This window comes from Procambarus clarkii, chromosome 70, assembly GCF_040958095.1.
Source record: "Procambarus clarkii isolate CNS0578487 chromosome 70, FALCON_Pclarkii_2.0, whole genome shotgun sequence".
Classification (NCBI taxonomy): domain Eukaryota; kingdom Metazoa; phylum Arthropoda; class Malacostraca; order Decapoda; family Cambaridae; genus Procambarus; species Procambarus clarkii.
In genome coordinates, this window is record NC_091219.1 from 18,160,397 (window position 1) to 18,188,254 (window position 27,858).

Here is a 27,858-nt window from a genome sequence, read left to right on the forward strand (position 1 = left end):
TTTTCAATGTGACCAAATATTTAAATCACTCCAGTGAAAGGGCCTCATTGTCTGATCTATCTACAAGGTCATGTTTCCAACTCCAACATTGGATGGTATCCATATTTTTCATGTGCTTTATGAATACAGTGCATCCCCGATTATCTGAACTGATAATTTCCAGTGACTGTACCAGTGTGTTGCAACAACAGTTAAAGAACATTAGATTCAAATTTATAAAATATGTTTTAGAACTATACAGTTTTATGTTAATTTTTATTCATAATGTAAATTGTCACTAGTCCATTTCCTAACTTTAAAAAAAATCACAATAACATGTATTTATTTATGGTAAACCGTTAAGGTCGTACAGTACTCGCCTAATTGTACTTGCCTAATTGTGCTTGCGGGGGTTGAGCTTTGGCTCTTTGGTCACACCTCTCAACTGTCAATCAACTGGTGCACAGATTCCTGAGCCTACTGGGCTCCATCATATCTACATTTGAAACTGTATGGATAGAACCCACACACCCCTGGACCTACCAGACACACACACTACCGACTGAACTATAATGAGCTCATACATACATTATGCCAAGCAGAAGTAATACCTGATAGTAATACCTGGAGTTAAGAAAGCACCATTTGACACCACAATCCATATTTGACTTATGGGACACCATATTCATACTACAGAAACTATGAATTAAATTAAATTGTGTAAAGAAACTATGTGTAAATTAAATCGGGGTCATAATTTGTACCATCGCATTGCAGCCCATTATGAAGATCACATTCACACCAGCTTGTGTGATTTTCCAGCAGGTACATTGAGTGTTGTCTTGTTAATAAAATGCCCAAAGAATTTTGTGTATGTATTACTATTTAGAAAATCAGTAAAGTTGGCCCTTATAAAACATACCAGTTTCATAAAAATTGTCATCCAGACTTTCGTGGAAATAAACACTCCGTTCACCTGGGCTCTAGGAGACCGCGGACTCCACGTGTGTGAGGCCGAAGCTCTATCGACAGAGCTATTGAGTAGTCTTAATAAAGAAAGTTTCCAGAAGCGGCATCCTGCTGCCAAATTGGAATTTTCGACTTTCCCCTGACTACTACTGAAGCTCAGATGAATTTGTGATCCACGCCCAGGTCATACTGTATATTGGAAATATATATTTCCATATGTTGACGTGATCCATGTCATGTGTGAAAAATTTAAGTTTGGCAGCAGGATGCTGCTTCTGGAAACTTTCCTTATTAAGACTACTCAATAGCTCTATCGCTAAAGCTTCGGCCTCGTACACATGGAGTCCATGGTTCAAGTCTCCTAGGGCCCAGGTGGAGAGAATACGAGTTACATTCCTGGATAATGACATAACATGACATTGGAAAATGCGCTATATAAAGTGAACAGCACATTGGAAAAATAGGGTTGTTTCTAGTCATGGCAAAGTTGTACATTACATTTGTACTTTACCTGGTTTGAAATTGTGTGATGGTGTAGCCATCTAGGTGTACCTAGGTGTAGTGCTGTGTGGGTGGGTGGTAGAGGGAACTGCTGCATGGGTTGGGGTGGAAAGGCGAGATGTGTGCGTGTGTGTACAGTGGGTAGGGATAACGAGAGCTGGTGGGTGTAAGGAGGGAACCAAATCGTGGTTGTCTTTGCTGGAGTGGACTGGTGAGCAAGCTATGAGAGCGTGTTACATGATAATAGTGCACTCATTTGAAGTTATTGGTTTTTAAATAAAAACCCCTTTATGGCAAGACTGTGTTGTATGATCATGCATTATATAAGGATCCACTGTACTGTTAAAACAACAGATGGATGCTAGCATAAATGGACAGTACTCTACAGTACTTTTGATAGTTTGTTTTATCAGATTTTTGTTGTTGTAAATATGCTTAAAACTGAACTTGTTCACCTAAAATTTCTTCACTTACTCATTTTCATAGCAATAGTATAGTTTATTGTAGGTTATTGTTTAAATAATACATGTTAATATAGTTCAATTATTTGTAAACACTGAAATGGGGGAGCATTATCTGAACACACACACACACTAAAACATAATCCTGTACACCTTTGTTTTATACTTTTCATGGTTTACAGAACAGTATTTATATCCTGTTTATGAGCCTGTGAAGAGTATAAGTATTGACTGGCATTGAATTATAAAGACCAACTGTAGTATCTTGACTAAACTATTGCCATGGTCCGTTTATATTAGGAGTTGCCTGGCGCTATGTGCGAGCATCCATGTCCATAGCTATGCTGGTGCCTCCTATGCCAGACCCTGTTGATGGTCATTTACTGGTTGATGGTTGCTACATCAACAATGTTCCAGGTAAGGTATAAGTCATTTGTCTTGCATTAGAATTCTTGTTAATTGGCAGAGCTAGAGGCATGTGGCACTGTCACGGTGACAGAAAAAATGTGTATGTAATATACCGATTTGTTATGTGTGTTTCTTAAGTGTATCAGTACAGGTATATACATGAACTAATTTTAACAAGGTCAGCTCTGATTTGTAAAGCTGAAAAATACTTAAATCTATTATTTTCAGTAAATCCACAATATAGTATGAATAATTTTTTATGCTGTATTATATATTTTTGATAAATTATATATTTTAAACAATCATTTACAAAAGTAAACTCAAAAACCTGTTTTCTGAATATTTTTGGAATTGGTCATAATGCCTGGGGTCTTTAAAAAAATTTTGAGTGCTGTAGTCGAGGGTCTAAATATTCTAGAGTCTTGATAATGCTGACACATGACAGCAGACAACTGGATGCAATAAACAAAATCTGGTCCAGTTATGGTTGCTTGTACAGTACATCATTCCTGCAGTTATCTAGTGTATACAAAAAGGAAGACACCCACTAATCCAGAATTATGCTGACACACGTACAAACATTAAACATGTATAATAAAAAACAATGTTTCTGAATAATTTTGTTACTTAATATAGTACAGAAGGTATATGTATACTGTGCAGCTTACTGCATTGTAATTAAACAACTTTCCGTAATTTAAGGTTAGCTGTAATTAAACAACTTTCCGTAATTTAAGGTTAGCTGTAATTAAACAACTTTCCGTAATTTAAGGTTAGCTGTAATTAAACAACTTTCCGTAATTTAAGGTTTGCTGTAATTAAACAACTTTCCGTAATTTAAGGTTTGCTGTAATTAAACAACTTTCCGTAATTTAAGGTTTGCTGTAATTAAACGACTTTCTGGGAGAGTGTGCTCAGTAGCTTCCCAGGCCCAGTCCTGGCACAGATGAAGCCCTTGGGAAGATGCCCTTGGCTAGGTTATCTTGGGCATGAGGAAAATCCCTCTCCAGAAAGCATAAGCACAACAAAACAAGCAACTGCTTGAAGAAAATCAAATATCCAGAGGTGATGAGGCAAACAATCGTTGCTGTGCTGTAAACATCCTAATTGTGAAGTGCCATCAGGTGGCATTCCTGCCAGCCTTTCCCCTCACTCACTCGCCTGGTCACAGCAATTCCCCCTCACGACTAATCAGCAGCAGCTGTTACGTAATCCTGTAATACAGTATCTCAATATCTAAATAGTATGTACAGTACAATAAACTAGTGCACAATAAACTAGCGGCCTCTGGTAGCAAAAAGAAAAATATCAGAGGCTTCCCGTGTTGATGCCTTATCTCTAACTATTAGATGTAAGTGGGCTATGGGAGAATGTAGGCTCCATCGCCCAGTCCTCTTGTGGTAGCAAAGGGGTTTCGAAGATTTTGAGTTACCCTGATCCTTCCATGGAATTGCCATTTGTGTCGTATACTCTGAGCCCAGATTTAGTTCCGAACACAACATTTACCCAACTATATCTCATTTTCCTTGTGAATAGTTAACTGGGGGAAACTTCTGGTGACCTGGGCTGCCAGCTGGTGGTGGTCAGGCACATCACAGTTGGCGTACAGTAAATTAACACTCGGTAACACAACACAGTTATGTCCTGGGGTAACACTCGGTCATTTGGCTTCTTACCTCTGGGTACCTAATTGTCTTCAAGCAGCTAGTACTTTTGTTGCATTTATGTCTTATGGTGGAGTCTTTGGGTTGATTGTGGCTACCAGTAGGCAATAGTGGGTCCTGGAGGTTTGGTACACCTTCCTAATGCGTGGCTGTTTGAACACACAGCTCAGGAAGCTACCGAGACCATCTGAAAAGAGCATTTCATTACAGTAAATATTTTATTTATTTGTCCCTAAAATAATGAAGAACAAAAATAGCTGGTGAATGTGTGTGTACTTGTAATAGACAGGTACAGTGTATTCCAATTAATCTGAATAATTAGGGCTTTTCTATGCAGCGGCACCTCTACTTACGATTGCCCTGACTTACGATAATTTCGAGTTACGATGTAAATTTGATCGAAAAATGCGACTCATTTTAAGATAGTGTCTTATGATAGTGTCGTCGACTAACAATATTCGTTGATACACGTTCGGGTTGACCGAGCGCGTGGTTCCTGGTCACGCGGGCCGACCTGCCTCAGTTTACTAGAGCCGCCCATATAGTGACGATCACGCTTATAAGAAATTCCATTTTTGAGGTGATTTTTTTGCTTTTTGAACATAAAACTGATTATTATATATATCGCACCATGGGTCCCAAGAAAGTCAGTGGTAAGGTTCAACATATGAAAACACATGTAAGAATGACCATCGAGGAAAACAAGAGATCATTCGTAAACGTGAAAATACTCGTGTTGTTGAACTAGCTAGGCAGTACAACAAATCTTCAGAGGAGGCGGCGGCGGCGGCAGCATTAGAGGATGTCCCTTCCTCATTAATTAAGAAAATGTGTGTAGTATAGCAAGAACCGCAAAGTTTTGCTGAAAAGAATCACCCAGATAAAGCTGGTTACGGCCTGAACGGCCTGTTACAACAGGCCGTTCCATTGATCTTTTTAATGACAATGTGATGCCTCACTACAGACAAGTGTTGCAAAGAAGGGAAAACAATCTTTAATGGAACGATTTCTAGTGAGAAAATCAAGCAGTAAGCCAGAAGCCAGTCCTAGTGGTATGCAGCAAAATGTGCCAGTGTGTATACCCCAGAGAAGTCCTCACTGCCTGATGATATAATGGAAGGGGACTCCCCTTCCAAACAGTAACACCACCTCTCCTACCCCCCTCCTCACCATCTTCCATATGCCATCAAGAGTCCTCCATAAAGGTAAGATAAACATATGTATTGTATTGTAGTTTGGGAAAAAAATTGTATTCAGTATAAAATGTATTTTTAAGTTAATATTTTTGAGGGTGTGGAACGGATTAATTCAATTCCCTTTATTTCTTATGGGAAAAATCGTTTCGACTTAGGATATTTCGACTTACGATACGTCTCTGGGAACGGATTACCATCGTAAATCAAGGCCCCACTGTATTCTATTTTGGTGAAATCTTATGATTTGTTTATGTTTAAGAAAATGTTCCAATAAATCAGGTTTTGACTAATGTAAAAACATGTCCAACTTTTATCAAATCACTTTTATACTCAGAATAATGAGTTTACTGTACTGTAAATGTGAAAAATCAAAATTATTATTAATGAAAATATTTTTTTATTCTTGTGCAAATTAATTAGTTCATAATGTATTCATATTTTCTTTCATTTAGTTAACCATTAATTAGGGTATATGTAAGGTTTTGTTAGATGTGAAATGCTAAAATTGTTACCTAGTAATGGTCATTATTGGTCAATACTGTACTGTATTGCAAAAAAAAAAAAAACTTAGAAAAGTGTCCATTTTAATGTAGGGAAAGTAATATTGTGGGGCTATATTAAGGAAGCAAGTACAAGCTGGCCTTAAAACTTATATTGTTTGTCAGAGATCTGTTAAGTAATCACATTCTTGTCTCAAGTTCAATTTTTTCTGTATTTAAAAAGTCTGTCAAGACATTAGGAGAAAATACGGTAAAAAATGAATTATTCCACTACTTATTGAGTACATTTTAAATACTGTAGTGTAATTAGTCCAAGCAGAGAGCAACTTTATTGGTAAGTATAACATGCAGCGTAATGTTCGATAATGAATATAACGGATACGTCTACAACAGCTGCTGTACAAAGTGAAGTTGGGCCATGTGTTGGGAGGTGGCAAGTCATTTGTGTGTTGCACTCTGCATGGCAATGAACACATTGTGTTCATGGTGGTTGGCTATACTAAACTTGCATGTTTGGAAATCTCTAGCTACTTTATGGATTACATAGGAAACTGGTAGGTAAGTATTTTGTGAGCACTTGGCAAAAGTTCAATCATCAGTGTATGAAGGGGTGTTGGCTCCTTGTCAAGTTTCTGTTAGTGGAACACATAGTGCCGCCTTATGAGCAGTATATTTTCCATTTATAAATTTCAATATACTGTATTATTTTTGCTATTCAGACAGCTTTAGTGACAGATTCTTCCTGGCTTGGTGCCTTCTTTTGATAGTTACTTAGTGACAGATTCAACTATTATATCTTGTTAGAGTATTCACTTTTGACAATCTTAAGCTTATCTTTATACAGTATTGCACAGGGACTTTGACTTTGTATGTTAATTTAACTTAAAAGAGGATTGCTTCGGTATTTCAATATTATTAAGATTGCACCTTCCTCTTTTTAATGATACTCATGTTCATACATTTATATGTATTCTCTATGTTCAAGGATGCATAGCGACTATAATTTCCAGAATTTAACTTTAACTCTAACCCTCTTTCTTTTTCACCTCATTTTCTTATCCCTTTCTCTCTTTCAAATCTTCATTCTCATCCCTATTTTCTCTATACACATCTTTGTTCCACTTCTTTTGACTCTGTTTCCACCTTCTCCCCTCCTTCCTCTTCCTGTTGCTTGCTCTGTAGGTGATGTGATGCACAACAAGTGGAGTGTTGGCAACATCTTGGCAATCGACGTGGGTTGTCAGTACGACACACACTTTACTAACTACGGCGACTGTCTCTCGGGCTGGAGCGTCCTCTTCCGCCGTGTCTTTCCCTTCAAGTATTTCTTCCGAAAGGAGCTAAAGGTAGGAAGGTTGTTAACTAAGAACAGGAAAGTGTGATTAGGTACCAGTGGCCTTTAATGAAAATGTGTGTCAAGCATTATGATTTTTGTTGTTTGTGGTTACATATTTATTATTACTTGTAGCTTGGGAAGAGAACTGTCCTTGTAATGCCCTATCATCTTCATACATTTTATTGTAAATATTCTTAAAGCTTGCAATGGTTTTGGCACAGTATTTTTTTTCTACTGTCTTTTCTATGGAAGTTATTTGTGTAATTTATCTCAAGTCTTCAAAAAGTCTTCCTCTTACTTTTCTGGGGGGAGCCCCTTCGGCTTCCCAGTGTTTATCCTGGCTGATATGGAACTGTTAGTGTTTGGCATCAGTCAGTGTAAATGGAGTTCTTAAGCCTACCAGGTACCACGACCCAGAACCTGTCCCCTCAGAGAAGCACGAGGAGCAATGGCTTATAGAATTGCACATGTGATTTGGAGCATTCTAAATCTGCCATTGACTGGGTCAGGCACCCAGGTAAGCATCCCAAAACAAACCCCTATTCTGATTGAAACTACTACTAAAAGTCAAATGAGGGGACAGAACTCCCCAAAGAAAAACAAGTAAACAAGCATGGCGTCACCACTTTGCCGCGCTGCCATCTGCGCAGCTTCCCTTGCCCCGGGAGGGGGAAGGGGGAGCCCCAGACCCCTTATGCTGGCTACCCACACCTTCAGTTCTTGGCTGATGTGATTGAGGCTTGGTCATGTGACTCCAACTCCTGTTTCTTGTCTCAGTGTACATCCTTGTGTTTAGTGCTGTCTTCAGGGTGGTGCATGAACTGGGAGTAATCTTCACTGGTACTTGGGCTGCATGCGCTTAGGGTTCCCTTCCCAAAGTGGTCTGTAAGTACTGCCCTTGGGGTTTGGGGTTATCTTCCTCAAATCACCTTGGGGTCTACCTCTGTTGGTCTTTTGCTGCTCGGTGATTGGCCGCCCTGAATGTGCTGGGGGGTTTCCTCCTCCCTTGATTACTTTAGGTAAAGGGTAGTTTGCACTGGTAGGGGTGCGGGATACTGCACAGCTAGTTATCACCTATTATAGCGGCTGGCTTTGTTCCGCCTGGATACGTTGTCCCTCTTATGTTTTTTTTTTTTTTTTTTAACGGGGAAAACCCAGGACCCCACCTGGGTTTTCCTACCCTCCAAGTGGGGCTTACTGTTACAAGGAGTGGGGTTTTCTTCCCTCCCCTCTGTGTATGAGTTCAATTTGGCGTCAGTTCCTCCCCGGGTTTGGATCCGTGTTCCTTCGGGTCCGTCAGTTCCGTCCTTCCAGAGGTTTTCGGCTTCTCACGTCTCGCTTACTGAGGTGCTGGCGGCCATTGCGGCTTACCTCTTGCGCGACCCGGATTATGCCTCTGCTCTGGATCTATCTTCTTTCAGGTTTGGGTCTTCTTTTCCATACTGGGTTCGTTATGAGGTTCTGGAGTCGTCCTGGCTAGCAGACTGCCCTGTGTTGTCGTTGGAAGTTTGGAGTACTTTCTGTTGTACCCATATGTTTGAGTGACGCGAGGCATTGACGGTGGTCCAGGTTTACCTGAGGGGCAAATTCGAGCGCCTCAATGCATGTTTGTTTGCCCCTGCCCTTCAGCTGGATATTGGCTTGGTTCAGCTTCACGTGCAGGTTCTCTTCCTTTCAGCTACACTGGTGGCAGAGGACTTGCGCGCACGTGGCCTACTGACTTCGGTCTTGCGATTCTTTTCCCTCCTGGGCTGTCTTTGGATTGACTTCAGGAAGATGTGGAGGCACTTGGGACCGTTCCTGGGTCTGGTGCCTTGGTCTCGGCGGTACGTGCATCGTCTGCACTGCTGAAGCTGTTTGCGCCGATCATGCGGGACACGGTGTCAGTTTTTAGCTTTGTCTCTCATATCGGCAAGTAGTGCTCGCTTCCTTGTTGGAATCTGCCAGGGCCCTGCTTCTTAAGTTTTTGTCGCCATTTTGTCCCTTGCTGTTTGCGGAGTCTGCAGTTGGCAGTTTCTGCAAGCAGCCTCTTTTAGTTGTCGTCCAATGTCGGACTTGTTGGTTCTTCGGGGGTCCCCGGAGGGGGTGGGGGGGGTTCCTCCAGAAGCGTCGCGCCTGGGCTCAGGGTTCCTCTCATCATGGTAGGCCATCTGGTCGGCACAATGATCGCTCTTTGCCTAAGTCGAGTTCTCGTAAAGGGCTTCGGCCCTTTCGCGGTTCACCCCATTGAAATTGAAATTGGAATGAGTTTATTGATGTAAAATACACACAAAGGGATGAGGTAGCTCAAGCTATTCTCACCCCGTTCAGTACATCGTGTTAATACATACATAAACACACATCACAAACAATGAACATATTACCAAACATTCTGAGAGATAAACATATACATTTCCTCCTTCACAAGTAGTATGGTATCAGACATACACACAAATACTTTTTTGACCTAGGTATACTGTATAGACAATTACAAGAGACATGCAGATAATTCAACAAAAAATTAGTCTTGATGCAAAATTCTTGTATCTCTCAAGAATATCAACCTTTCCGTTGTGACACATCCAGGCCATTTGTTCAGGAACAGTCCTTATCTCAGTGTTTCTATATACATTAATCAACGGACAATCAAGAACATAATAGGCAAGGGTGTGAGACCTTAACATACCACATAGTTTACATTTCGTGTCATTATCATGAACACCTATCCCCTATTCCCAGTAATATTTATACCCAAGCCTGAGCCGGATGTACACAGTCACTCCAAGCATTTCTCCTTTTACCATAAGTGAAATGGGTGTTTTGACTCACATAAATGTAGTGTTGCATGGTTTGACTTCCCTCATACATTATACCTCGCCTCTCCACTTCTGCCTGTACCTGAATATTTCTGATTTTGCTTTTTATTTGTCTCATTGTGAATTTACATTCAATGGCTCAATCTTCACTTCTGGTATTTTTTACTCAGGTCAATCACCATCTGTATGGTGATCAGGTGGCTTCGTTAATGGTGTCCCACCTGTGTGCTTCGTCTCCATGGCAGGATGAAGTTTCCTGGCGGTCCTTCCGTTTCATTTTGTTAGTTTGCAGCCGTTTCCTTCTTTTATGGCGAAGAATGAGATGGCTACTTTCCGGAGGGGTCCTTGGGTTGTAGATGCTTGGTTGGTCAAGCCGGGGGTTCATCATGTGTTGTGTTCGGTTGCGGCTCTGCCGTTATTTGCGGGCATGGCTTCTGTGTCCGGGGACGCGCTCTGGGTTGATTCGATTTCTCTTTTTCCTCTGCTCCAGGGTTCGGAATCTTCCAGGTTGTCTGCAGGGTTATTCGGTCTAGCCAGCCTGTGGTCTATCCCCATGCCCACGACATTCGTAAGTTTGTTGCTCTTGCTACCGTCTTTGGTAACATGTCTTGGGTTGACATTCGGGCATGAGGTTTTTGGCAGTCGAACAGGGTCCTGGCTTTGTGCTACCTGGCCAATGTTCTGGGGCCTAGTCGGGCCTGTGTCACTTTGGGTCGGCGGTTGCACCCAGTTGTGTCGACTTCGCGTTGAGGGGCGAGTGCTGACCGCCTACCGGATAAGTTCCTATTGTTTTTGTCTTTTGGTAAGTAGCTCTGGGGAGCAGAAGAGGCTCCCCCCAGAAAACCAGCGTTGAGTGTAATGAAACGCCATTTTCTGGGTGAGACCCAAAGGCATCCCTCCCTCCGAGAGGGAGCCGGTCGGCCGAGCGGACAGCACGCTGGACTTGTGATCCTGTGGTCCTGGGTTCGATCCCAGGGGCCGGCGAGAAACAATGGGCAGAGTTTCTTTCACCCTATGCCACTGTTACCTAGCAGTAAAATAGGTACCTGGGTGTTAGTCAGCCATCACGGGCTGCTCCCTGGTGGTGGAGGCCTGGTCGAGGACTGGGCCGCGGGGACACTAAAAAGCCCCGAAATCATCTCAAGATAACCTCAAGATAACCTCCCTCTAGTCGGCGTTTTTTTCACGCGTTTTGATATCCAGCCTTCGAACTGAAGGTGTGGGTAGCCAGGGCGAGGGGTCTGGGGCCCCCCTTCCCCCTACCAGGGATGGTGGAGCTGCATAGACAGCAGCGCAGCAATGTGATGACATCATGCTTGTTTGCTTGGTTTTCTTAGGAGAGTTCTGTCCACTCGTTTGACTTTTAGTAGTAGTTTCAACTGGAATAGGGGTTTGTTTTGGGATGCTTACCTTTCTGGGTGCCTGACCCAGTCGATGGTAGACATAATGCTCCAAATCACATGTACAATTTTGTAGGTCATTGCTCTTCGTGGTCCCCCAGTAGGCCTAAAAATTCCATTCACACTGATGCCAAGGTCCAGTAATTCCATATCAGCCTGGATAAGCTCCGGGGAGGCTCTGGGCCTCACCCAGAAAATGGCGTTTTATTACATTCAATGCTGTTTTTTTTTTTTGTATTCCAAACTTTTGATGGTCCACTAGAAGTAGGAGCTTCTTTACATGCAATGCAAAATTTTTACTTCGATTTTCTTGATGGCACAATATTTTTATCTTTTTTTTTTTTCCTCCTCCCAGGTGCCAAACTTGTATGACATCCAGTCTCGGTTATCGTATGTATCATGTACAAGACAACTAGAGGAACTGAAAGTTAGTGATTACTGTGAATACATTCGCCCACCTATTGATAAATACCAAACTCTACAGTTTGGTTCCTTTGATGAAATTAAGGTAAGGCACAATTTTGGGTTGAACCATATGTTCTTTGTTTGTATTATTTATGTTGTCTCCATTACCTTAAATGTCACTTTTTTTTAATTATTCCACTCAATACTCTTTAAGGCAAGTTTACTGTATGTTTTGTTGAGATGGTTCATGTTTGTCTTTTTTGTACCAAGATGAACATAGTAATGTTTTCAATATATTAGCTATTGGAAAAATACTTTTGTTCTGAAATGTGTCTCCACCTTTAATGGGGGAAGCCCCGTCGGCTCCCCGGAGATATCCAGGCTGATATGCTAATGTTAGACTTTGGCATCAGTCATGTGTATGGAGTTCTGTGGGCCTACCGGGGGACCATGAGTCAGAACCTGGCCTCCTCAGGAGAGGCAAGGGGAGCAATGGCCTATACAAGCCCCCGGTAGGCCCACAGAACTCCATACACATGACTGGTGCCAAAGTCTGACATTAGCATATCAGCCTGGATAGCTCCGAGGAGCCTCCGTTTCTCACCCAGAAAATGGCACTTCATTACATTTAACACTGGTTTTCTGTGGGGAGCCCCTACGGCTCCCTGGAGCTTATCGGGCTAATGTGTGTTATGTTAGACCGGGACATTAGCTAAGGAGTTCAGACCTACCAGGGACCAGCGCCAGAACCTGGCCCCTTCAGAGAGGTTTCAGGGAGCAATGGCCCTGGAAAACCCCATATGGTTGGGGGTTTTCCTTATCTGCCATCGACCGGGGTTAGGCACCCAGAAAGGTAGGCGTAACAAAACAAACCCCACATGGTAAGACACTACAACAAAAACCGAACAGAGAGGTAGAAAACTCCCTACAATCCCAAGGAAACAAGCAAACAAGCAAACATCACACTTTACTGCCGCGCCGATCGTCCGCGCAGCCCTCCCCACCCCGGGAGGGGGAGGGGGGAGCCCCGGACCTACCGCGCCGGCTGCCAAGCTCCAGTTCGTTCGCTAATGTCAACCGGGATTGACGCTTCTCTGGCCTCAGTTTCCTAGGCGGTGTTTGCCTTGTGTGGCGTTCACTGCCGTGTGTTGTGGTGTGCGGTGGCCAGGAGTACTTCATCAGTGCCGGGGCTGCATGTGCTTAGTGGCTGACTTCCCTAAGCGCCCTGTGAGTACTGCCCTTGCGTTACAGGGTTATCTTCCCTGGGGCGTTCGGGAACCATTCCCGTAGAGGTTCTTGCTGCTCGGCATTTGCCTCGCCCTTGGGGCCAGCTGGGGCTTGGGGCCCTTGTTTGGCCCTGGGTAGGGATTGGTATTGTGCTGGTTAGGGCGTCAAGGTGTTGCGCAGCCTGCCACCTAAGCGGCGGCCGGTTTCTGTTGCCTCTGGAGACGGTGTACTTTTGCGGGGTTTTTCTTTTGTTTTTCTTTTTCTTGCCTGGTGGGGGTCTGCCTAAGGTGGTTATAGTTCCACTGGTAGTGTTTGGCGGCCCTCTGCTAGGCCCCCGTGCTTGTACACGTCTCGGGGGTTTTCAGTGCTATAATCTACCCTCTTGTTATGTTTGGGTTTCTTAACCGGTTAGCAACACCTTGCCCGGGCTTCCCGTAGTTGTTACCCTACGGGCCCTGGAAACCCCTGTCTGGGCTCGGGGGACCATTGAATGTGTCTTCCGGGTTCCAACCCGTCTTGTACGGGATCGTTGGTTGCTGTTCCCTTGTCTCCGGGTGACAGTCGCCATTTTTACCTCCGTCATGCTGCCTGTTGGGTCACTGACACCTTGACCCGGAGTCTTGCGAGTGATTCTCTGCTTGTTCTCCAGTACTCTCCTGATGTTATTACTGTTCAGAGTACAGGCGGCATCCGTGTTGCAAGCTAGGTTAGGTTGCTGCAACATGCTAGGTTGGTTTCCCACTCGAATGCCCCGTGGCCGCCCCGTTTGGTTAGGTGCTGCTCGCCCCTTTCTCTCCATGTTCCCGGCTCCGGACCGTCTGCGTGTTTCTGGGTCGGGGCGGGTTCAGTTGCGGCAGAGACTCGGGCGGTTTTCGGGGGATGCCCCGTTCGGGTTGGGGACGGAGGTTTGAGCCTGTGCCTCCTGCCAAGGCTTCTGGGTCTTACCAGCGGCCCTTTCTTGTTGCCTTCCCCATGGGCTCTTGCTTTTCTTTCAGGGCGGAGGGCTTGGAGGACGGCTCTGCCCCGGGGCCTCTGTTGTTGGTTCCCGGGGCTGTGGGGGATGCCTACTAGCAGTTCTGGGGCGGTTTTGCCCCTTCAGGGGTTTTTCTGCTGTTGGGCGTCGTTTTTCGCCCTTCCAGTCTGCTAGCTTCCCACATTTGCTGGCGTGTTTTTGTGTATTAAGCGTCAGTCACAGCCCCTGCTGGCGGCCATTTTCGTCTGCCGGTTTCCCGGCGTGGCCACCAGGGCGGCGTTGCCGTTTGTTTACATGCGTCTGGGTGTGCGAGCGAGCGTCTCTGGTGAGTTTTCAAAAAATTTGCAGGGTTTTTGTTCTCCTGTTGTCGTTTCTTTGTTTTTCTGGTGTTTTCTTGCCGTTGCCTGTTCCTCTGGGAACGTTTGGGTGTTGATTTTGGGTCTGAGCCTCTGGGTTTAGGCTCAGTGCCCCTGGCTGGTATGCTTGCTCCCACACCTTGCCCCTCGGTTTTCGGTCTGTTGGGACCGTTTTCCCAGGGCGTTCTGCTGGGGTCTGTGCTTTGCCTTTTAGTGGTGTTCTCCGCCGGCAAATGTGGTGGTTTGGGCTCCCCCTGGTTCGATTCTGGGTTCCTTTGGGTTCCTTGGTTTCGTTCTGGAGGTTTCTTCCTCTTGGTCCCCCTTTTGTGGGTTCAGGGGACTTTGTTTCCTCGTGTGACCCGGTTCTGCCTTTTGGGGTTCCGGGGTCTTCCTGGCTTGCAGACTGAGCTTTTTGGGTCTTGGCACATGTTGTGGTTGTGCTGGGACTTTGTGGTTTTGCTGTCGAGGTGGGCCTTTTGATGCAGTTTTGTGCCTTCTTTGCCTGGCCGGCGTAGTGCTCTTTGCCACTAGTCGGCGGCTTGTGCTTTTACAATATATGTCCTCACCTAGTTGTGCTTGTGGGGGTTGAGCTCTGGCTCCTTGGTCCTGCCTCTCAACCGTCCGTCAACAGGTGTATCGGTTCCTGTGCCTCTTGGGCTGTCATGTCTACATGTGACATTGTATGGGGGTCAGCCTCGTTACTTGTGTGAGGAGTCGCCACATTACTTCTTAGTGCTTTCCCGTTCCCATTCTGACACTCAAAAAAAAAAAAAAAAAAAAAAAAAAAAAAAAAAAAAAAAAACTAATTCTATCTGTGGCTCTTTTGGGTACTCAGTTTCCACCTGTGTCCCCTAGTGCGTGTGCCCCTTGTGTTACATATCCTGTCCTTCTCAACCCTGTCGATTCCCTTGGGTATCTTGTATGTGGTGATCAGGTCTCCCCTCACTTCCTCTTCCAGCGAAGTGTGGTTTCATTCCCGTAGTCTCTCCTCATGACTTCGGTAGTGTACTTTTCTTTCTGAAGGGGTTCTGTTCCCTTCTCTGTTGACTGGGCGCTGGGGGAGCAGCTTGCTCTGTTGCCTCTCGCTTGGTCCCGCTGTTGGTGGGCGCTTTGGGTTGTCTTCCGGTCTCTGCTGGCGTCGGAGGACGGCTTCTCCCCTTGGGGGGAGTTCAGAGCTGGCGGGGTGGGCTTCTTCCCTGCGCTTCGTCATTTCCTCTTCGTGGGTGCGTGGGGCGTGGTCGTTCCGCCCCATCCTTCTGGGCTTCCCGTCTGCTCTTTGCAGTCATGAGCTTTTCCAGTCTGCAGTTCTTCTGGACTACTTCCGTCTGCGCCCTGGATCCTCTGCCCTGCTCGGAGGACTGTTGTCTCCTGTTCGGATTCTGTTAGGGCCGGGTGCATGGTTGGTGGACCTGGACCTCCAGGTCACTTCTTGGCACATTCCTCTCCAGTTTTTCTGGGGCTAGCACGGTTGGTAATTACCTATGTGTACTTACCTAAGTGTAGTTACAGGATGAGAGCTACTCTCGTGGTGTCCCGTCTTCCCAGCACTCTGTCATATAATGCTTTGATTATAATTGTCATATTGTCATATAATGATTGTCATATGTCATAATATGTCTTCCTATGATTGTCATACAATGCTTTGGTGGTGGGGCTTCAGGTTTGCTGTTTTTATTGCATTCCCTATTTTGTGAAGGGCACTTTGTATACTCTTTGCATCTTTACCGGATCTTAGTGCCCTGTCTGCGTCTGAGATTCGGTGTCTGGCCTACCTCGACGACTGGCTGGAGTGGGCTCCCAGTCAGTCCGCTTGTCTGCTCGCCAGGGGATGGTTCTTTCCAGATCGCTGGGTTTGGTTTCCTGGTGATCTGGAGGTTTTACCTTCTGTTCCGTCCCGGGTTCGGACCTGGGCCTTGTTTCAGGCTCTTGGGCCCCTCATTGTCTTCCCTCCAGAAGTGTTACTGTGGCTGTGGTCCCGCCTTTGGCTGTTCAGGAGGGGGTCCCGGGTTGCTCAGCGGTTGCTTGGGCGGTTGTGCGGGAGTTTGCACTTCGGCGTGCTTGTCTGCCCGCAGAGTCGGGTTTGGCTCCGGCGTCGGTTGGTTCCTACGGAGACTCCACTTCCGCCTCTTGCATTCCTTGGGTTCCTCTGGGGATCTGGTGTTGGTGCTGCGTCACCAGCTTCCTCTTTGGGGTTTTCGGGGTTCCGTGCCTTGGCGGCTCCCCGAGCCTTCGCTCGATGTGTTCACGGACGGGTCGTCTCTCGGCTGGGGCTTTGTGACCTGTGCTCACCAGGTCGGCCGAGGTTGATGGAGTCTGTCTGTCCGTCGGGCTCACAGCCCGGTTCAGGTGTTCATGGCTGTCTGGTTTGCGCTTCGGAGGGTTTAGGTCACTAGGTACTCTACCGTTCAGCTCTGTTTGGACTGTTCTCTGGTGGTTCTTGCCGGAACCACAGGGGGTTTGGTTAACCGTGTGGCTCGTGTCCGGGGTGTGTCCTGCGTCCTGGTGGACAGCTGTCTCGGTTCATTCCTCTTCGTGGGTTGGCCAGTCGTCGCCGATTCGTTTTGTTGGCTCTGTTGGGCTTATGGACTCCTGGCCATGGACGTCTTCGGGTCGGCGTGGTCTAGGCGTCGCCCGTTTTGTGGCGCCCTTCCCACCTGCGAGGACTTCACGGTGGAGGCTTTCGGCAGGCCTGGTCGAGGTGGGGGGTACCTGTACCTCTTCTCCCGGTCCAGCTGTTGCTTCGGGTTCTGGCTCAGTTGCAGCCCATTCCCACGAGAACAGTCCTTATGGTTCCACTGTGGCCGGCCCGGCCTTCTTTTCAGACGCTGCTTGATAGGTGTCCGTACCCGGGGCGTTTTTCCTGAGGCTTCGCCTCTTTCGGCAGGCCGAATCGGTCCTGTCCGTGACTGGTTCGGCCTTCTCTTTGGCTCTTCGCGTCTGGTATTTTGACGCAGGTATCGCCATCTCTATGGTGTTCAGGTGGCTTTGTTGACGGTGTCCCACCTGCGAGCTTCGTCTTGGAGACTGTATGACGTTTATTACGTCTTCTCGCGTTTTGTTTCCCCTCCGGCCTGCTCATGAGTCGCCTGAGCCATCCTGGTCCTTGTTCAGGGTGCCTTCTTCTCTTCCCCTCAGTTTGTGGTAGCCCCTTCGGTTTCAGTTTCCTCCTCTTTGGTACTGGTGGTAGCTTTATTGGTGTGCAGCCTTTCTCTGTCCTGGCGACGGTCGAGACGGCTGCTTTCCGGAGGGGTTCTTGGGGTATTGGTACTTGTTTGGTTTGGCCGGGGGGTGCGTCCTGTGTTGTCCGGTTGTGCTTTTTGCTGTTGCCGGCGTACCGTGCCTGGGGATGCGCTGTGGTTGATCCGGTTCCTTCGTTCCCTGTTTTCAGGGCTCGGGTCTCCCGGGTCGTCCGCAGTGTTTTCCTTCTTATTGCGGTCTGTCTTTGCGCCCGTGCTGTTCAGACGTTTACAGCAATTGCTGCTGTGTTGGTGACGTCTCGGGCTCATTTCGGGCGCAGGGAATTGTGGGTCGCACAGGTTTTTGGCCGCCCATCCATGTGTATGTTCTTGGGCGTTCTTGTTGCCTTGGGTCGCAGGTTTGCGACCGGTTGTCTTGGCTTTGCGTTGCAGAGTTTGTGGCGGCCGCCTCCCGGGTTAGCCCTTTCTTTTCCTTCTCTTTGGGTATGAAGCTCCAGGGAGCCGTAGGGGCTCCCCACAGAAAACCAGCGTTGAATGTAATGAAACGCCATTTTCTGGGTGAGCCCCGGAGGCTCCCTGGCAACCCTCCCTCCCACCGGTCGGCGGTTTTTTCGCGTTGGTTGAGGCTTAGCTTCCGAACTGGAGCTTGGCAGCCGGCGCGGTAGGTCCGGGGCTCCCCCCTCCCCCTCCCGGGGTGGGGAGGGCTGCGCGGACGATCGGCGCGGCAGTAAAGTGTGATGTTTGCTTGTTTGCTTGTTTCCTTGGGATTGTAGGGAGTTTTCTACCTCTCTGTTCGGTTTTTGTTGTAGTGTCTTACCATGTGGGGTTTGTTTTGTTACGCCTACCTTTCTGGGTGCCTAACCCCGGTCGATGGCAGATAAGGAAAACCCCCAACCATATGGGGTTTTCCAGGGCCATTGCTCCCTGAAACCTCTCTGAAGGGGCCAGGTTCTGGCGCTGGTCCCTGGTAGGTCTGAACTCCTTAGCTAATGTCCCGGTCTAACATAACACACATTAGCCCGATAAGCTCCAGGGAGCCTCCGGGGCTCACCCAGAAAATGGCGTTTCATTACATTCAACGCTGGTTTTTTGGCTCAATTACAGTGCTGCAATTGCTTGCTTTGGGGGTACTTATTCTGATATTAGTGACCTGCTCTCCTGGGGTGTTTGTGTTTCTGATTCACCCTTCCATATACTTGAAGGTTATAATGATGCAGATGCATCTCTTGTATCCTGGTCTCTTCTTTGGACTATGTTCCAGAGTGAGGAGCTTGGGATCTGTTCAAGAGTTTTTCCTATAGCTGCATGTTTTAAATTTCTGCATGATCTAGATAGCTCTGGTGTTTCTACCCAAGATTTAAACTTACATCTGTTTCAATGCTCCTTTTTGGGCTATGGTCTCGCAAATTGTAAATTCCATTCGGATGATTTTGGTTCTTGACTATTGTGGGTTCCTTACAGTTTCCATTTATCCTTGAGAACTTTGTTCTCATCTTCTCTGTGGGGATGTTGCTTTTTTGAACCAAAAGATATTTCTTATTTTCAAGTGCTGGACTTGTTGCTTACTCTCTAGGAAGTCTAGCTTCTCTTGACTTTTTAGTTTGGCTCTCATGCTTTTTGGTTTATGATTATTGCTCCTGTGTACCTAGTAAGTGCTTTGGGGGGCTTGTGTTTGCTCTTGGAGGGTGTTTCCATATTGTCAAAGTGTCTGCTTGGGCTGTATAGCCTTGGGAGAAACATTTGAGAAGACCTTTGGTGTGTAGGGGAGTGAAAGTTGAACTGGCTTGGCTGTTTAACCTTGTCCTTATGAGATTAGGATATCCTAAGGTGAATAAGCAAGTGGCTCTCAGAAAGGAGCTCTTAATCAACACTTAAATCCTTGTTTCTGAAGAAACAAGCATGTACTGGTATTGAATTTATATATGCATTTAAAATAAACTAACTATTAATCACCAACCTAGGAGGTCGGATATCAGCATGGAAAGACATACTTCAGTGGAATGCTGAAGGGAGGCCGTACAGTGGAAAGCATCTACCAGCTGAGCAGTGGGAAGGGAGAACAGGCCAGCCTTGATGCCTGTCCTGCCACCTTCACCGACCTCGCACAAATTGTCTGCTCGGTCAGAAAACCAACAGCCAACAAAGTCTTAGAAGGTAGTGAGATTTTGTGTGTGTGTGTGTTAGTTGTGCTAATATAAGCTTATGTTCGTATATGGCCACTCAAAACTTCCTTTCAAATGTTTATTATTCAGTAAAATAGCTATGTTTTATGCTTACAGAAAGTGCCACTATGAATATACTGTTTTTAACTGAATAAATGAAGCAAAGGCATGACAAAGAAAATGAAATGGGTACTGTATATTACAGTGCATAGAAGGCCAATAGCTTATGGTACTGGTCATCATCTATACTTTATAGTAAGAACCATGTAACTTCAGTGTGTAAAACAACTTGAGAAAATTTGTTATTTTTGTATTTGAATGATATACTGCATCATTCTAGAGTGAGGGGTTTCTTTGGTGTATGTAACTCAGACTGCATGTTAATCTGACCCATAGTAATGTTCACATCTTGGTGTTACTGGCAGTTTCTCGGGAGCACATAGCGTCAAGGTTGGCTAGTTTTGCACACTATACGGGAAATTAGAATGGAGCTAATGATATGCATTAATGCAGGCAGTCCTTAACTTGAAACCAGATTTCCCATAGAAGCAGTGATAAATTAAGAATGCATTCCCTAGCCACCAAATATTAACATAAACCCCAAGATTTTTGAGACAAATATTATAAGCTACACTGCTTTTTATCTACCTTAAATGTTAGAATTGGCCTGTTTTGTCTGATGTGATGCTTTATGAAGAACGAGAGATAGAGAGAGGCAGTAAAAGGTGGTGATGCAAGGCACTGCTTCATCACCAATACACCTCCCCTTCTCACCTCTTTTTAAGGAATTTTTTCTTAATTAACAACAGAAATAGAGGTTTAGTAGAACTGGTTGCAATGTAACTTTGGTATTGGTTAGTGTAGTGGCACATGGAGCTAAAATAGCATTTTGAGGGTGTTTTTCTTTTCCAGATTATAGTTGATTTTTGTATTATATAAAATGTAAAATTCATTTAACTGCATGTAAAACTTCAAAATTTTGTGGTTGTATACAGTATTATGTTTTTATTTAAATTTCTTTATATTGCCTCTTCAGTTTTTTTATAAATTTTTAAGCATAACCAAGTTAGTCATAGATTGTGTGTACAGTATCCACTCAATTTAACGGCCTATATGGGGCTGTACCCTAGTCGTTATTTCCAGAGCTCCGTTATTTCCGAAGTTAAGTCGGGTCGGGTAATTTTTCAAGTAACATTCAGGTAGGATATATTTTATACTGTATAACTAAAATTAAATGAAGTTCATTGTGTAATTGCATTCCAATTTAGTGCCACACCGACGATTAAGCCAGTTGTTGGCTGCTGCATGGATGATGTGTGAACACGGTCTGATCAAGCCCAGATGGGTGGGAAAAAATTGATTCATTCCTTTGTATGGCAAAATATTTCATGTATCAATCAGCAAGTTAATATTTTCTCAATAATATTTTAGAGATGTGTTTTGATTTACCCTGAACAGTGCAGGTAATGTATTTTTAATGTTACAACACACGCTGTGGCGGCCATGCCATAACAATGGCGATCGAGCCTTGTCACTGAGAGCTAGCCAAGACGAAATATTTTGAGCTCACCTATTCTCTGCTGACGATAGAATATACATTTGCAGAGACTAATATGTAGCTTTTGTTGAAAAAAAACAATTAATATCTTGTAATACTGTACTATAATAAAATTGGTAAATTGACTTTTAATGAAGCTGAAGATTACGAAGCTGTGAAGATTACGTCATCCTCTGCAGCGCTTGTTTTATATTGTTTATATTGTATACAGGGTACATACTGTATGTACACTTATTTTCAGGCATATTTTAATAGAGTATCCTTCTGTTTCTTGATGTCACTTACTGTACTTTTCCCGATGTTAAACTGCTGCTGCTCGTGCATGAGAATATCCTTTATCAAGTTTCTTAATTAACTCCAGCTTCTGTGCAACTGTCAGGCGCTTCCTTTGGGTAACTTTTGGCATTTTGTAAATTAAAAAGATCACAATTACAGTACAGTAATATCCTTCACAATTGAAGCTAGCCGCGCGAGTTCACAGTAAACAATGGGAACACATGGCCCGGCGGAGTACATTCTAGGTCCGTGGGAAAAAAAATACCTAGTGCCTATACTATAAAAGGTATTTAATAAGAAAACAAAGACTTTTGCTTAATAAAAACTGTTTCAAAATATTTTATTAATAATAATTTACAATTTTCTTCATTAAAGTGAATCATTTTAAAAGAAAATTAAGATGTAATACATGACTCTGGACGATCCAGGTCGGTGGCCTGGTCGCCATGTGAGGGGACGCTGATGCCACAACAAACCCAATACCGACCGTCGGTAATATCGACCGCAGACCGGTATAGCAGGCTCCAGATACTGGTCTCCCAAACCGGTCCTTAATACCGGCAGATCGGTATAAAAGAGGCCGTTAAATTGAGTGGATACTGTATATAAAATTCTTGGAATAGTTTCAAGTTCTTGGTGGGCAACACTTTCCCTGTATTTTCTTCCTTGCCTTTTCATTTCCAGACTCCTCAACCGAGTATGATGAAGATGACGTACACGGAGGCTATGCATCTGAACCCAACACAAACACAGAATTCTTCCACAAGGTGCCAAATTCCATGTAGTTCATTTTTTTAAGTGTTTACATTGTCCCTTTCTTTCAGTTATCATGGATAAAGCCATCCAGAATACTAAGTGTGCAGCATGATTTTAATATGGTCTTTTATCATCTTTTTTTTTCAGATGTTTTTAATGTTGAGAGAAAGTGGTGTAGAGGGATACATTGTGTGGTGTAGATGTAGGAGAGAATGTAGTGTAGCTGTAGAGGGAGAGAATGTGTGGTGTAGATGTAGGAGAGAATGGTGTAGCTGTAGCTGTAGAGAGAGAATGGGGTGCAGCTGTAGAGGCCAGAGTAGTTGACAGTGCTGTGCATTAGGACATTGCATTGTCAGGTTCCGCTGCATGAATTGGCTTCCTGTTAGCACCTGTAGTTGTGGCTTGCAGTAGTTTTTAATTAGTGTATTACTCCTGTCTTTGTAACCACTCCAGAAGCATTTGGATTTTGTCCATTTGTTATTGATAAGCTTGATGCCTGATAGTGAAACGTAAATATTCCTCCTGTGTAATACATAGTAGCTAAAGAAGTGTGAATGAACACTGTGTGAGTATGTTCAATAAATTCACACACATTCACATAAATAATAAATTCTAATCTATAAAGAAAGGCATCTTTTTTTTTTTTTTTCCAAGGGGAGGCCAGTTGCTTGTGGCTAGCCTCACCAAACTTTGCAGATTGACTGGAGAATATAGAGGAACGGTGATAGGGTAAAGGGGGGTTGACCTGGGCACTGCTGGGTAGCCCATGTAGTAATGTATAAACAACATGGGACTAAGCCAGCTCTAGAGATTCTTATATGAAAGCTATATACAGTACACATGTATTTTTGTACACTGATAATTCATATATATATTTACCTAAATTTACCTGAGGGTCACTAACACTCTAGTGGCCTCAACGAGGACAGGAAGCCAGTGGCTTACCAATTCAAATTCAAATTTTTAATCGGGTAAAAGTACATACATAGAAGATGAGTTACAAACATAAAGTTGGATTTACAGATAGAACTAGTATATACAATACCTAAAGTCACTAATACCATAGCGTTTCGGGCAACAAAAGGTCAAAGGTTGCCTCACTTGTCCTGATGATTTTTTCTTGTTGGATTTTAAAGTTCAATAGTTTTGGCATTTACAACTTCTGCTGGTAGACGGTTCCATGGGTTTATAACCCTATGGGTGAAAAGCATCTTTTTATTTCAGTCCTACATTGTGGCTTGTATCACAAACAAGGAACAACAGGTTCAAGGTCAACATCTGACCTTTTGAAGAAATTGCTCAGATCAACGTCCTCTAATTTGTTCGGTATTTTAAAAGTTTCGACGAGATCTGCCCATCATGCCTGGTTTGCCTCACATTGGCAAGTTTCATCTGTTAGTGCTCTATATACTTGCCTAGCCACCCTCCTAAGTTATAGTATGAGCATCTAACCACTAAGCTATCTAGGGCTGGGGTTTTTACCCTAGGGTTTTACTTTATTCATACTTTGTGTATATCATACACTGTATGAGGCAATCAATTTTCAATAAAATAAGGCATAATCATTGCATGCAAAGTGGTGTTTGTGCTTATGGCAGAGGTTCCTTAGCTTTCCACCAGATCTGTAAAAGGGTTTGTGACTCATACAAGGTTAAGACCCACTGATCTTGAGTATGAGGACCTCGCTGCCTCAATAAAATGCAAATTGATGACCTTGTCACCAGTACAGCATGGGAGGTTGACAACCCTCACCTTTACATGCTGCTTATAAATACAACCACCATCAAAAACACACAAATTACATAAACATGATATATATCAATGGAAAAATCCACTAGGGCTTATGGTGGGCGCGAACCTATGACCACGTTAACCACTGTACTGCGCAGAACACCCCTAAGGCGCTCTGAGAGTTGTGCTATTTTTTTTTTTTTTTTTTTTTTTATAAAGATCAGGTGTATCCGGACACCTGATCTGGAGAATCGGTGTTTAACCAAGATTGTGATTCTTATTTTGCATCTGGACTTTCCATTGAATGGTCTCAATGGAGTGAGACCACTGCTTTAGCTCTTGTATTAGATATATTTTTTCCATTCTTGCTAATTAAATAACTAGCTCATATTTACTACTCGATGTTTTATAAATAACAGGCAAACCAAAACTTGTTTTAAGAAATTTGACTGAAATGCTATGCGTACTAGTGACTTTAGGTATTGTGTGTACTAGCTCTTTCTTTAAATCCAACATTATGTTTGTAACTCGTCTGCAATGTATGTATCTTTACCTGAATAAAGAATCTGAACCTGAAATGCTTCAGGTAAGTAAGAAATACTGTACAATTTGTACAGTAATTTTATACTGTATTTGTAAAAGAGAACTACAACCAAGATGTTTGAGTGAGTTTTTGCATACCTTGTCTTGCTGCTAAACTATGTATTAGCATGTATGGATAAGTAGAGTGAATAGTTAGTGGCTTTCAATGTGAGAGAACAGCTTGATGATGAAGATCACATTTTTATACAGTTTTTAGCGTGCCTTTTCTTATTTAAATATTGTAATAATGTGTTTACATATTGATAGCACAGTATTGTACTTAGTAGTGATTAATACAGTGTTGTATTAATTATAGTATGGTGCTTGCCTTCTCTAAAACACTGTTTCGGCAGGTCTCGGAGGAGCTCAGTGAGGTTCGTAGGCGTCGTACTGGCTCACTTTCCGACAACGACATTATAGAGCTGGACCACGCCATGGGCTATGATGATAGAGAGGATGATAATGAAGACAATGAGGCAGACAATGAGGATGATGAAGAATAAGAGAGAGGTCCTCTGGGTGTGATAAAAGACCAAACTAATAAAGCTCAAAATTAGTTTCCTTGAACATAAATCTTATTAGAGCTGATTAATTAATAGTTTTAGCAAGTAATTAACCCTTATCATCTTTTGTGAAGGATCTTGCTACAAACATCTTTTGAATGGTAAGAATGGAATATAATATAACACTTAAAAATTCACACTGCAGCAGAAATTGCTCTGCTTAGCGTGACCCATATTTTGTGTGCAATTATGTGAGTACTTTTTTTTAGTTTTAACAATTATTCACTGATAGGAGAGTGCTTACATATTTTTTTCCAATTGTCTATACAGTATATAATGCTGGATGTAATTGAAATTGTGCATGTAAGGTGCATAAAATGAAATAAAACAAATTCTTTGTTGTCATAGTGACGAATAAATTCACACATTGATAACCAAGAGGTGCCAAAAAAAATATTAATTCATTATACAGTATTTATAATTACTATAATTGTTTTGAGTGCCATTTTCATAAGTATTTTTAAGAATATATTTTCAGGTTTATATTTTTAGAATTGTCCTAAATCCCTAAATTAAACGAGTAGTATTTAGCACTTTATTATTGAATCTTCCATTTTTCTTCACAGTATTGGTAAAGTTGTGTGTGGTTGTTGTACATTCAGATCAGAGTAAACAAAAAGCCCAATAGTTGTGCTGCAAGGATTGGTATTGAAAATATTCTTCAAGCCTTGAGCTATTGTTGAATGTGAATGTTTTAAGTTCCACTTAAATTACCTAATATTTGTAAAAAATTAGAAACAAATATCAAATGATCTTAACAATTGTAGGTTCATATTCTGTTCTATAGAATTATAACCAGTACAGGGATGAATTAACCCTGAAACAATACAGCTATTTAAAAGTACTCCATCGACATTTACATCTATAAATATTTAACAGTGAAAATGTGAAAAAATCGCAATTGAAGCACCATAGGAAATCACAAATAGCGATTGGACTAGTGTAAAGATTAAAGTGTTGTACTGTTTGGAAAATTGGTTAAGGTGGTTTCCTGTTTTGGTTTACTGTATTTCACTGGTCACTTCAGCACTCGTTATAGGGTGGAGACTGATCTATGATGTGTCTTGGTGTGAGCAACTATTAACTAATATGTTTTCAGGCTGATGGTCATCTTGTAGATTGAGTCTCAGGATCTAACACAGATGGAGAACTGCACAAAGCTCTGAGTTCATTAGTTTGGTAGTTGAATGTCTTACAGCACATTCCATCATGTCTCTCAATTAATGAAACATGACATAATAATTTGTGACATAAGTAACTCATTTAGAAATTTGGTGAAATTCCTGACTTGGGCTTTGAATGATATCAATGACTTTTTGACTGTTCTGTATCACAGATGATGCTAAATAGTCTTCAAGACTTGATTCCTTTTAATAATTTCTTACTCTTCACTTGGGGCTTTTATTTGATTAAATTTAAGTAGTACCTCTGATCTGGATGTGTAAAGCTATTGGATTATTTTATATCTTGAGATGGATAAGAGTTGAAATTTTTGCATAAGCATTTTTGATGCCATGGTGGTGGTCTGGCTGGACAGATGCAGTGTCTTTTAGCCAATAGACAGTTCTATCTTGGACTTGTTTGTGAGGTGTAGACATGTGCATGTTGTTTCAGAGAACACATTTTGTGTGTTCTTCCACTTCCATGTTACATATACAAAGTACTAAAAAGAATCTGGACAGACTTGTGGTCATTATATTTCCTAAATATAAAAGATTAATGAAAACTATGCATTTTATCTTCAGAATAACTTCTCCAATTAAGAAAGTTTTGACTACTCCACTGAAACTATATTATTTATGATTGTTAATCCTTAATACTATAATTATTAGTTGACAGTAATATGAAGTATTTACTTTAAACTCCGAGGTCAAGTGTTAATGTTATCAACGTATGGGAGACAAAATAGGGTTAGAATTGTTCCTGACTTAATGATGTCTTGCTGAGTAAATGAATCTATTCAAAATGGCATTTATAAAGTGTCATGTAAGGCAGGTAAATTTGAACTTATACCTGCAAATAACTTTGAATTAATAATGCTTAAGACCTCATTTTAATGTTCACAGAAATGGTTAAAAGTTTCAGTGCATTCCTTTTTGGGTGGTGCTAAGAGGTCTCCAGTATCTTTTACCATACTCCCGTATAACTTATTAGTTTAAGAAGCCTCATTTCTCTTGATTTGAACTATTTAGTTATAAAGTGATCAACCTTCCATTCTTTGTATCTTTATACTGTAGCTGAATATGAATCATAAGTTAATGTTTTTGTTATTCTGGTAAAATTGCATTTGTAATGCAAAATATCACATTTAGCATTTTACTTTATTATGGAAAATACTATTATTTTAATCTCAAATAATGTGGGTAAATTATTTTAAGTGCAGAAACCATGGTTCCTTGAACTGAGCGAGCATGTTTCTGGTAAGATGTGTGCACAGCAAATTCCTCAGGATGAACTTTCCAACTTATGGGAACAATAGCACCCTTGTACTTCATTATAAATAAATTTACTTTAACAGTTTCTACCGATGATAATTCATCTCTGCTTGCTGGGATTAATTAAAAAATTATTAGTGCCGTGATTGGCTGGTGGCAGGATCATCAGTATTAGACTTGTGTACTGAATGGTGGACACATCCAGTAATTCTTTGAGTCTTGCTTAAGTGAAGCTAGCAGGCATTTCTGAGCAGCTTGATGTGCTGACTGTGACGTTGGAGTCTGCCATGACGGGTTGTTGCAGCAATAGGTAATGGCGTGGGCTGGAAGTGCTGTGTGATCCTCTGCTTTGCCTTGCATTGATTTTCCTTAAAATGAGCTTGTAGGGAGCATTGGCATCCTCTAGGGCCTCCCAGTATGGTAATTCC

General features: G+C 43.0%; 1 protein-coding gene across 3 annotated transcripts in view; it reads left to right on the top strand.

Annotated features, from left to right (window-relative positions):
- sws (patatin like phospholipase domain containing sws) overlaps positions 1-26,674 on the top strand; it is a 76,327-nt gene extending 49,653 nt beyond the window's left edge. Inside the window, exons 17-22 of one of the 3 annotated variants that reach the window (XM_045770270.2) lie at positions 2,211-2,327; positions 6,861-7,024; positions 11,565-11,717; positions 19,329-19,521; positions 22,048-22,130; positions 24,786-25,081. In XM_045770270.2, coding sequence (XP_045626226.1) covers positions 2,211-2,327; positions 6,861-7,024; positions 11,565-11,717; positions 19,329-19,521; positions 22,048-22,130; positions 24,786-24,935 — 860 coding nt within the window. In that variant the 3' untranslated portion in view covers positions 24,936-25,081. Of the gene's footprint in view, positions 1-2,210; positions 2,328-6,860; positions 7,025-11,564; positions 11,718-19,328; positions 19,522-22,047; positions 22,131-24,785 lie in introns of all 3 variants that reach the window. The other 2 variants (XM_045770269.2, XM_045770271.2) reach the window with 2 other exon arrangements.
- The last annotated feature ends 1,184 nt before the right edge of the window (positions 26,675-27,858 follow it).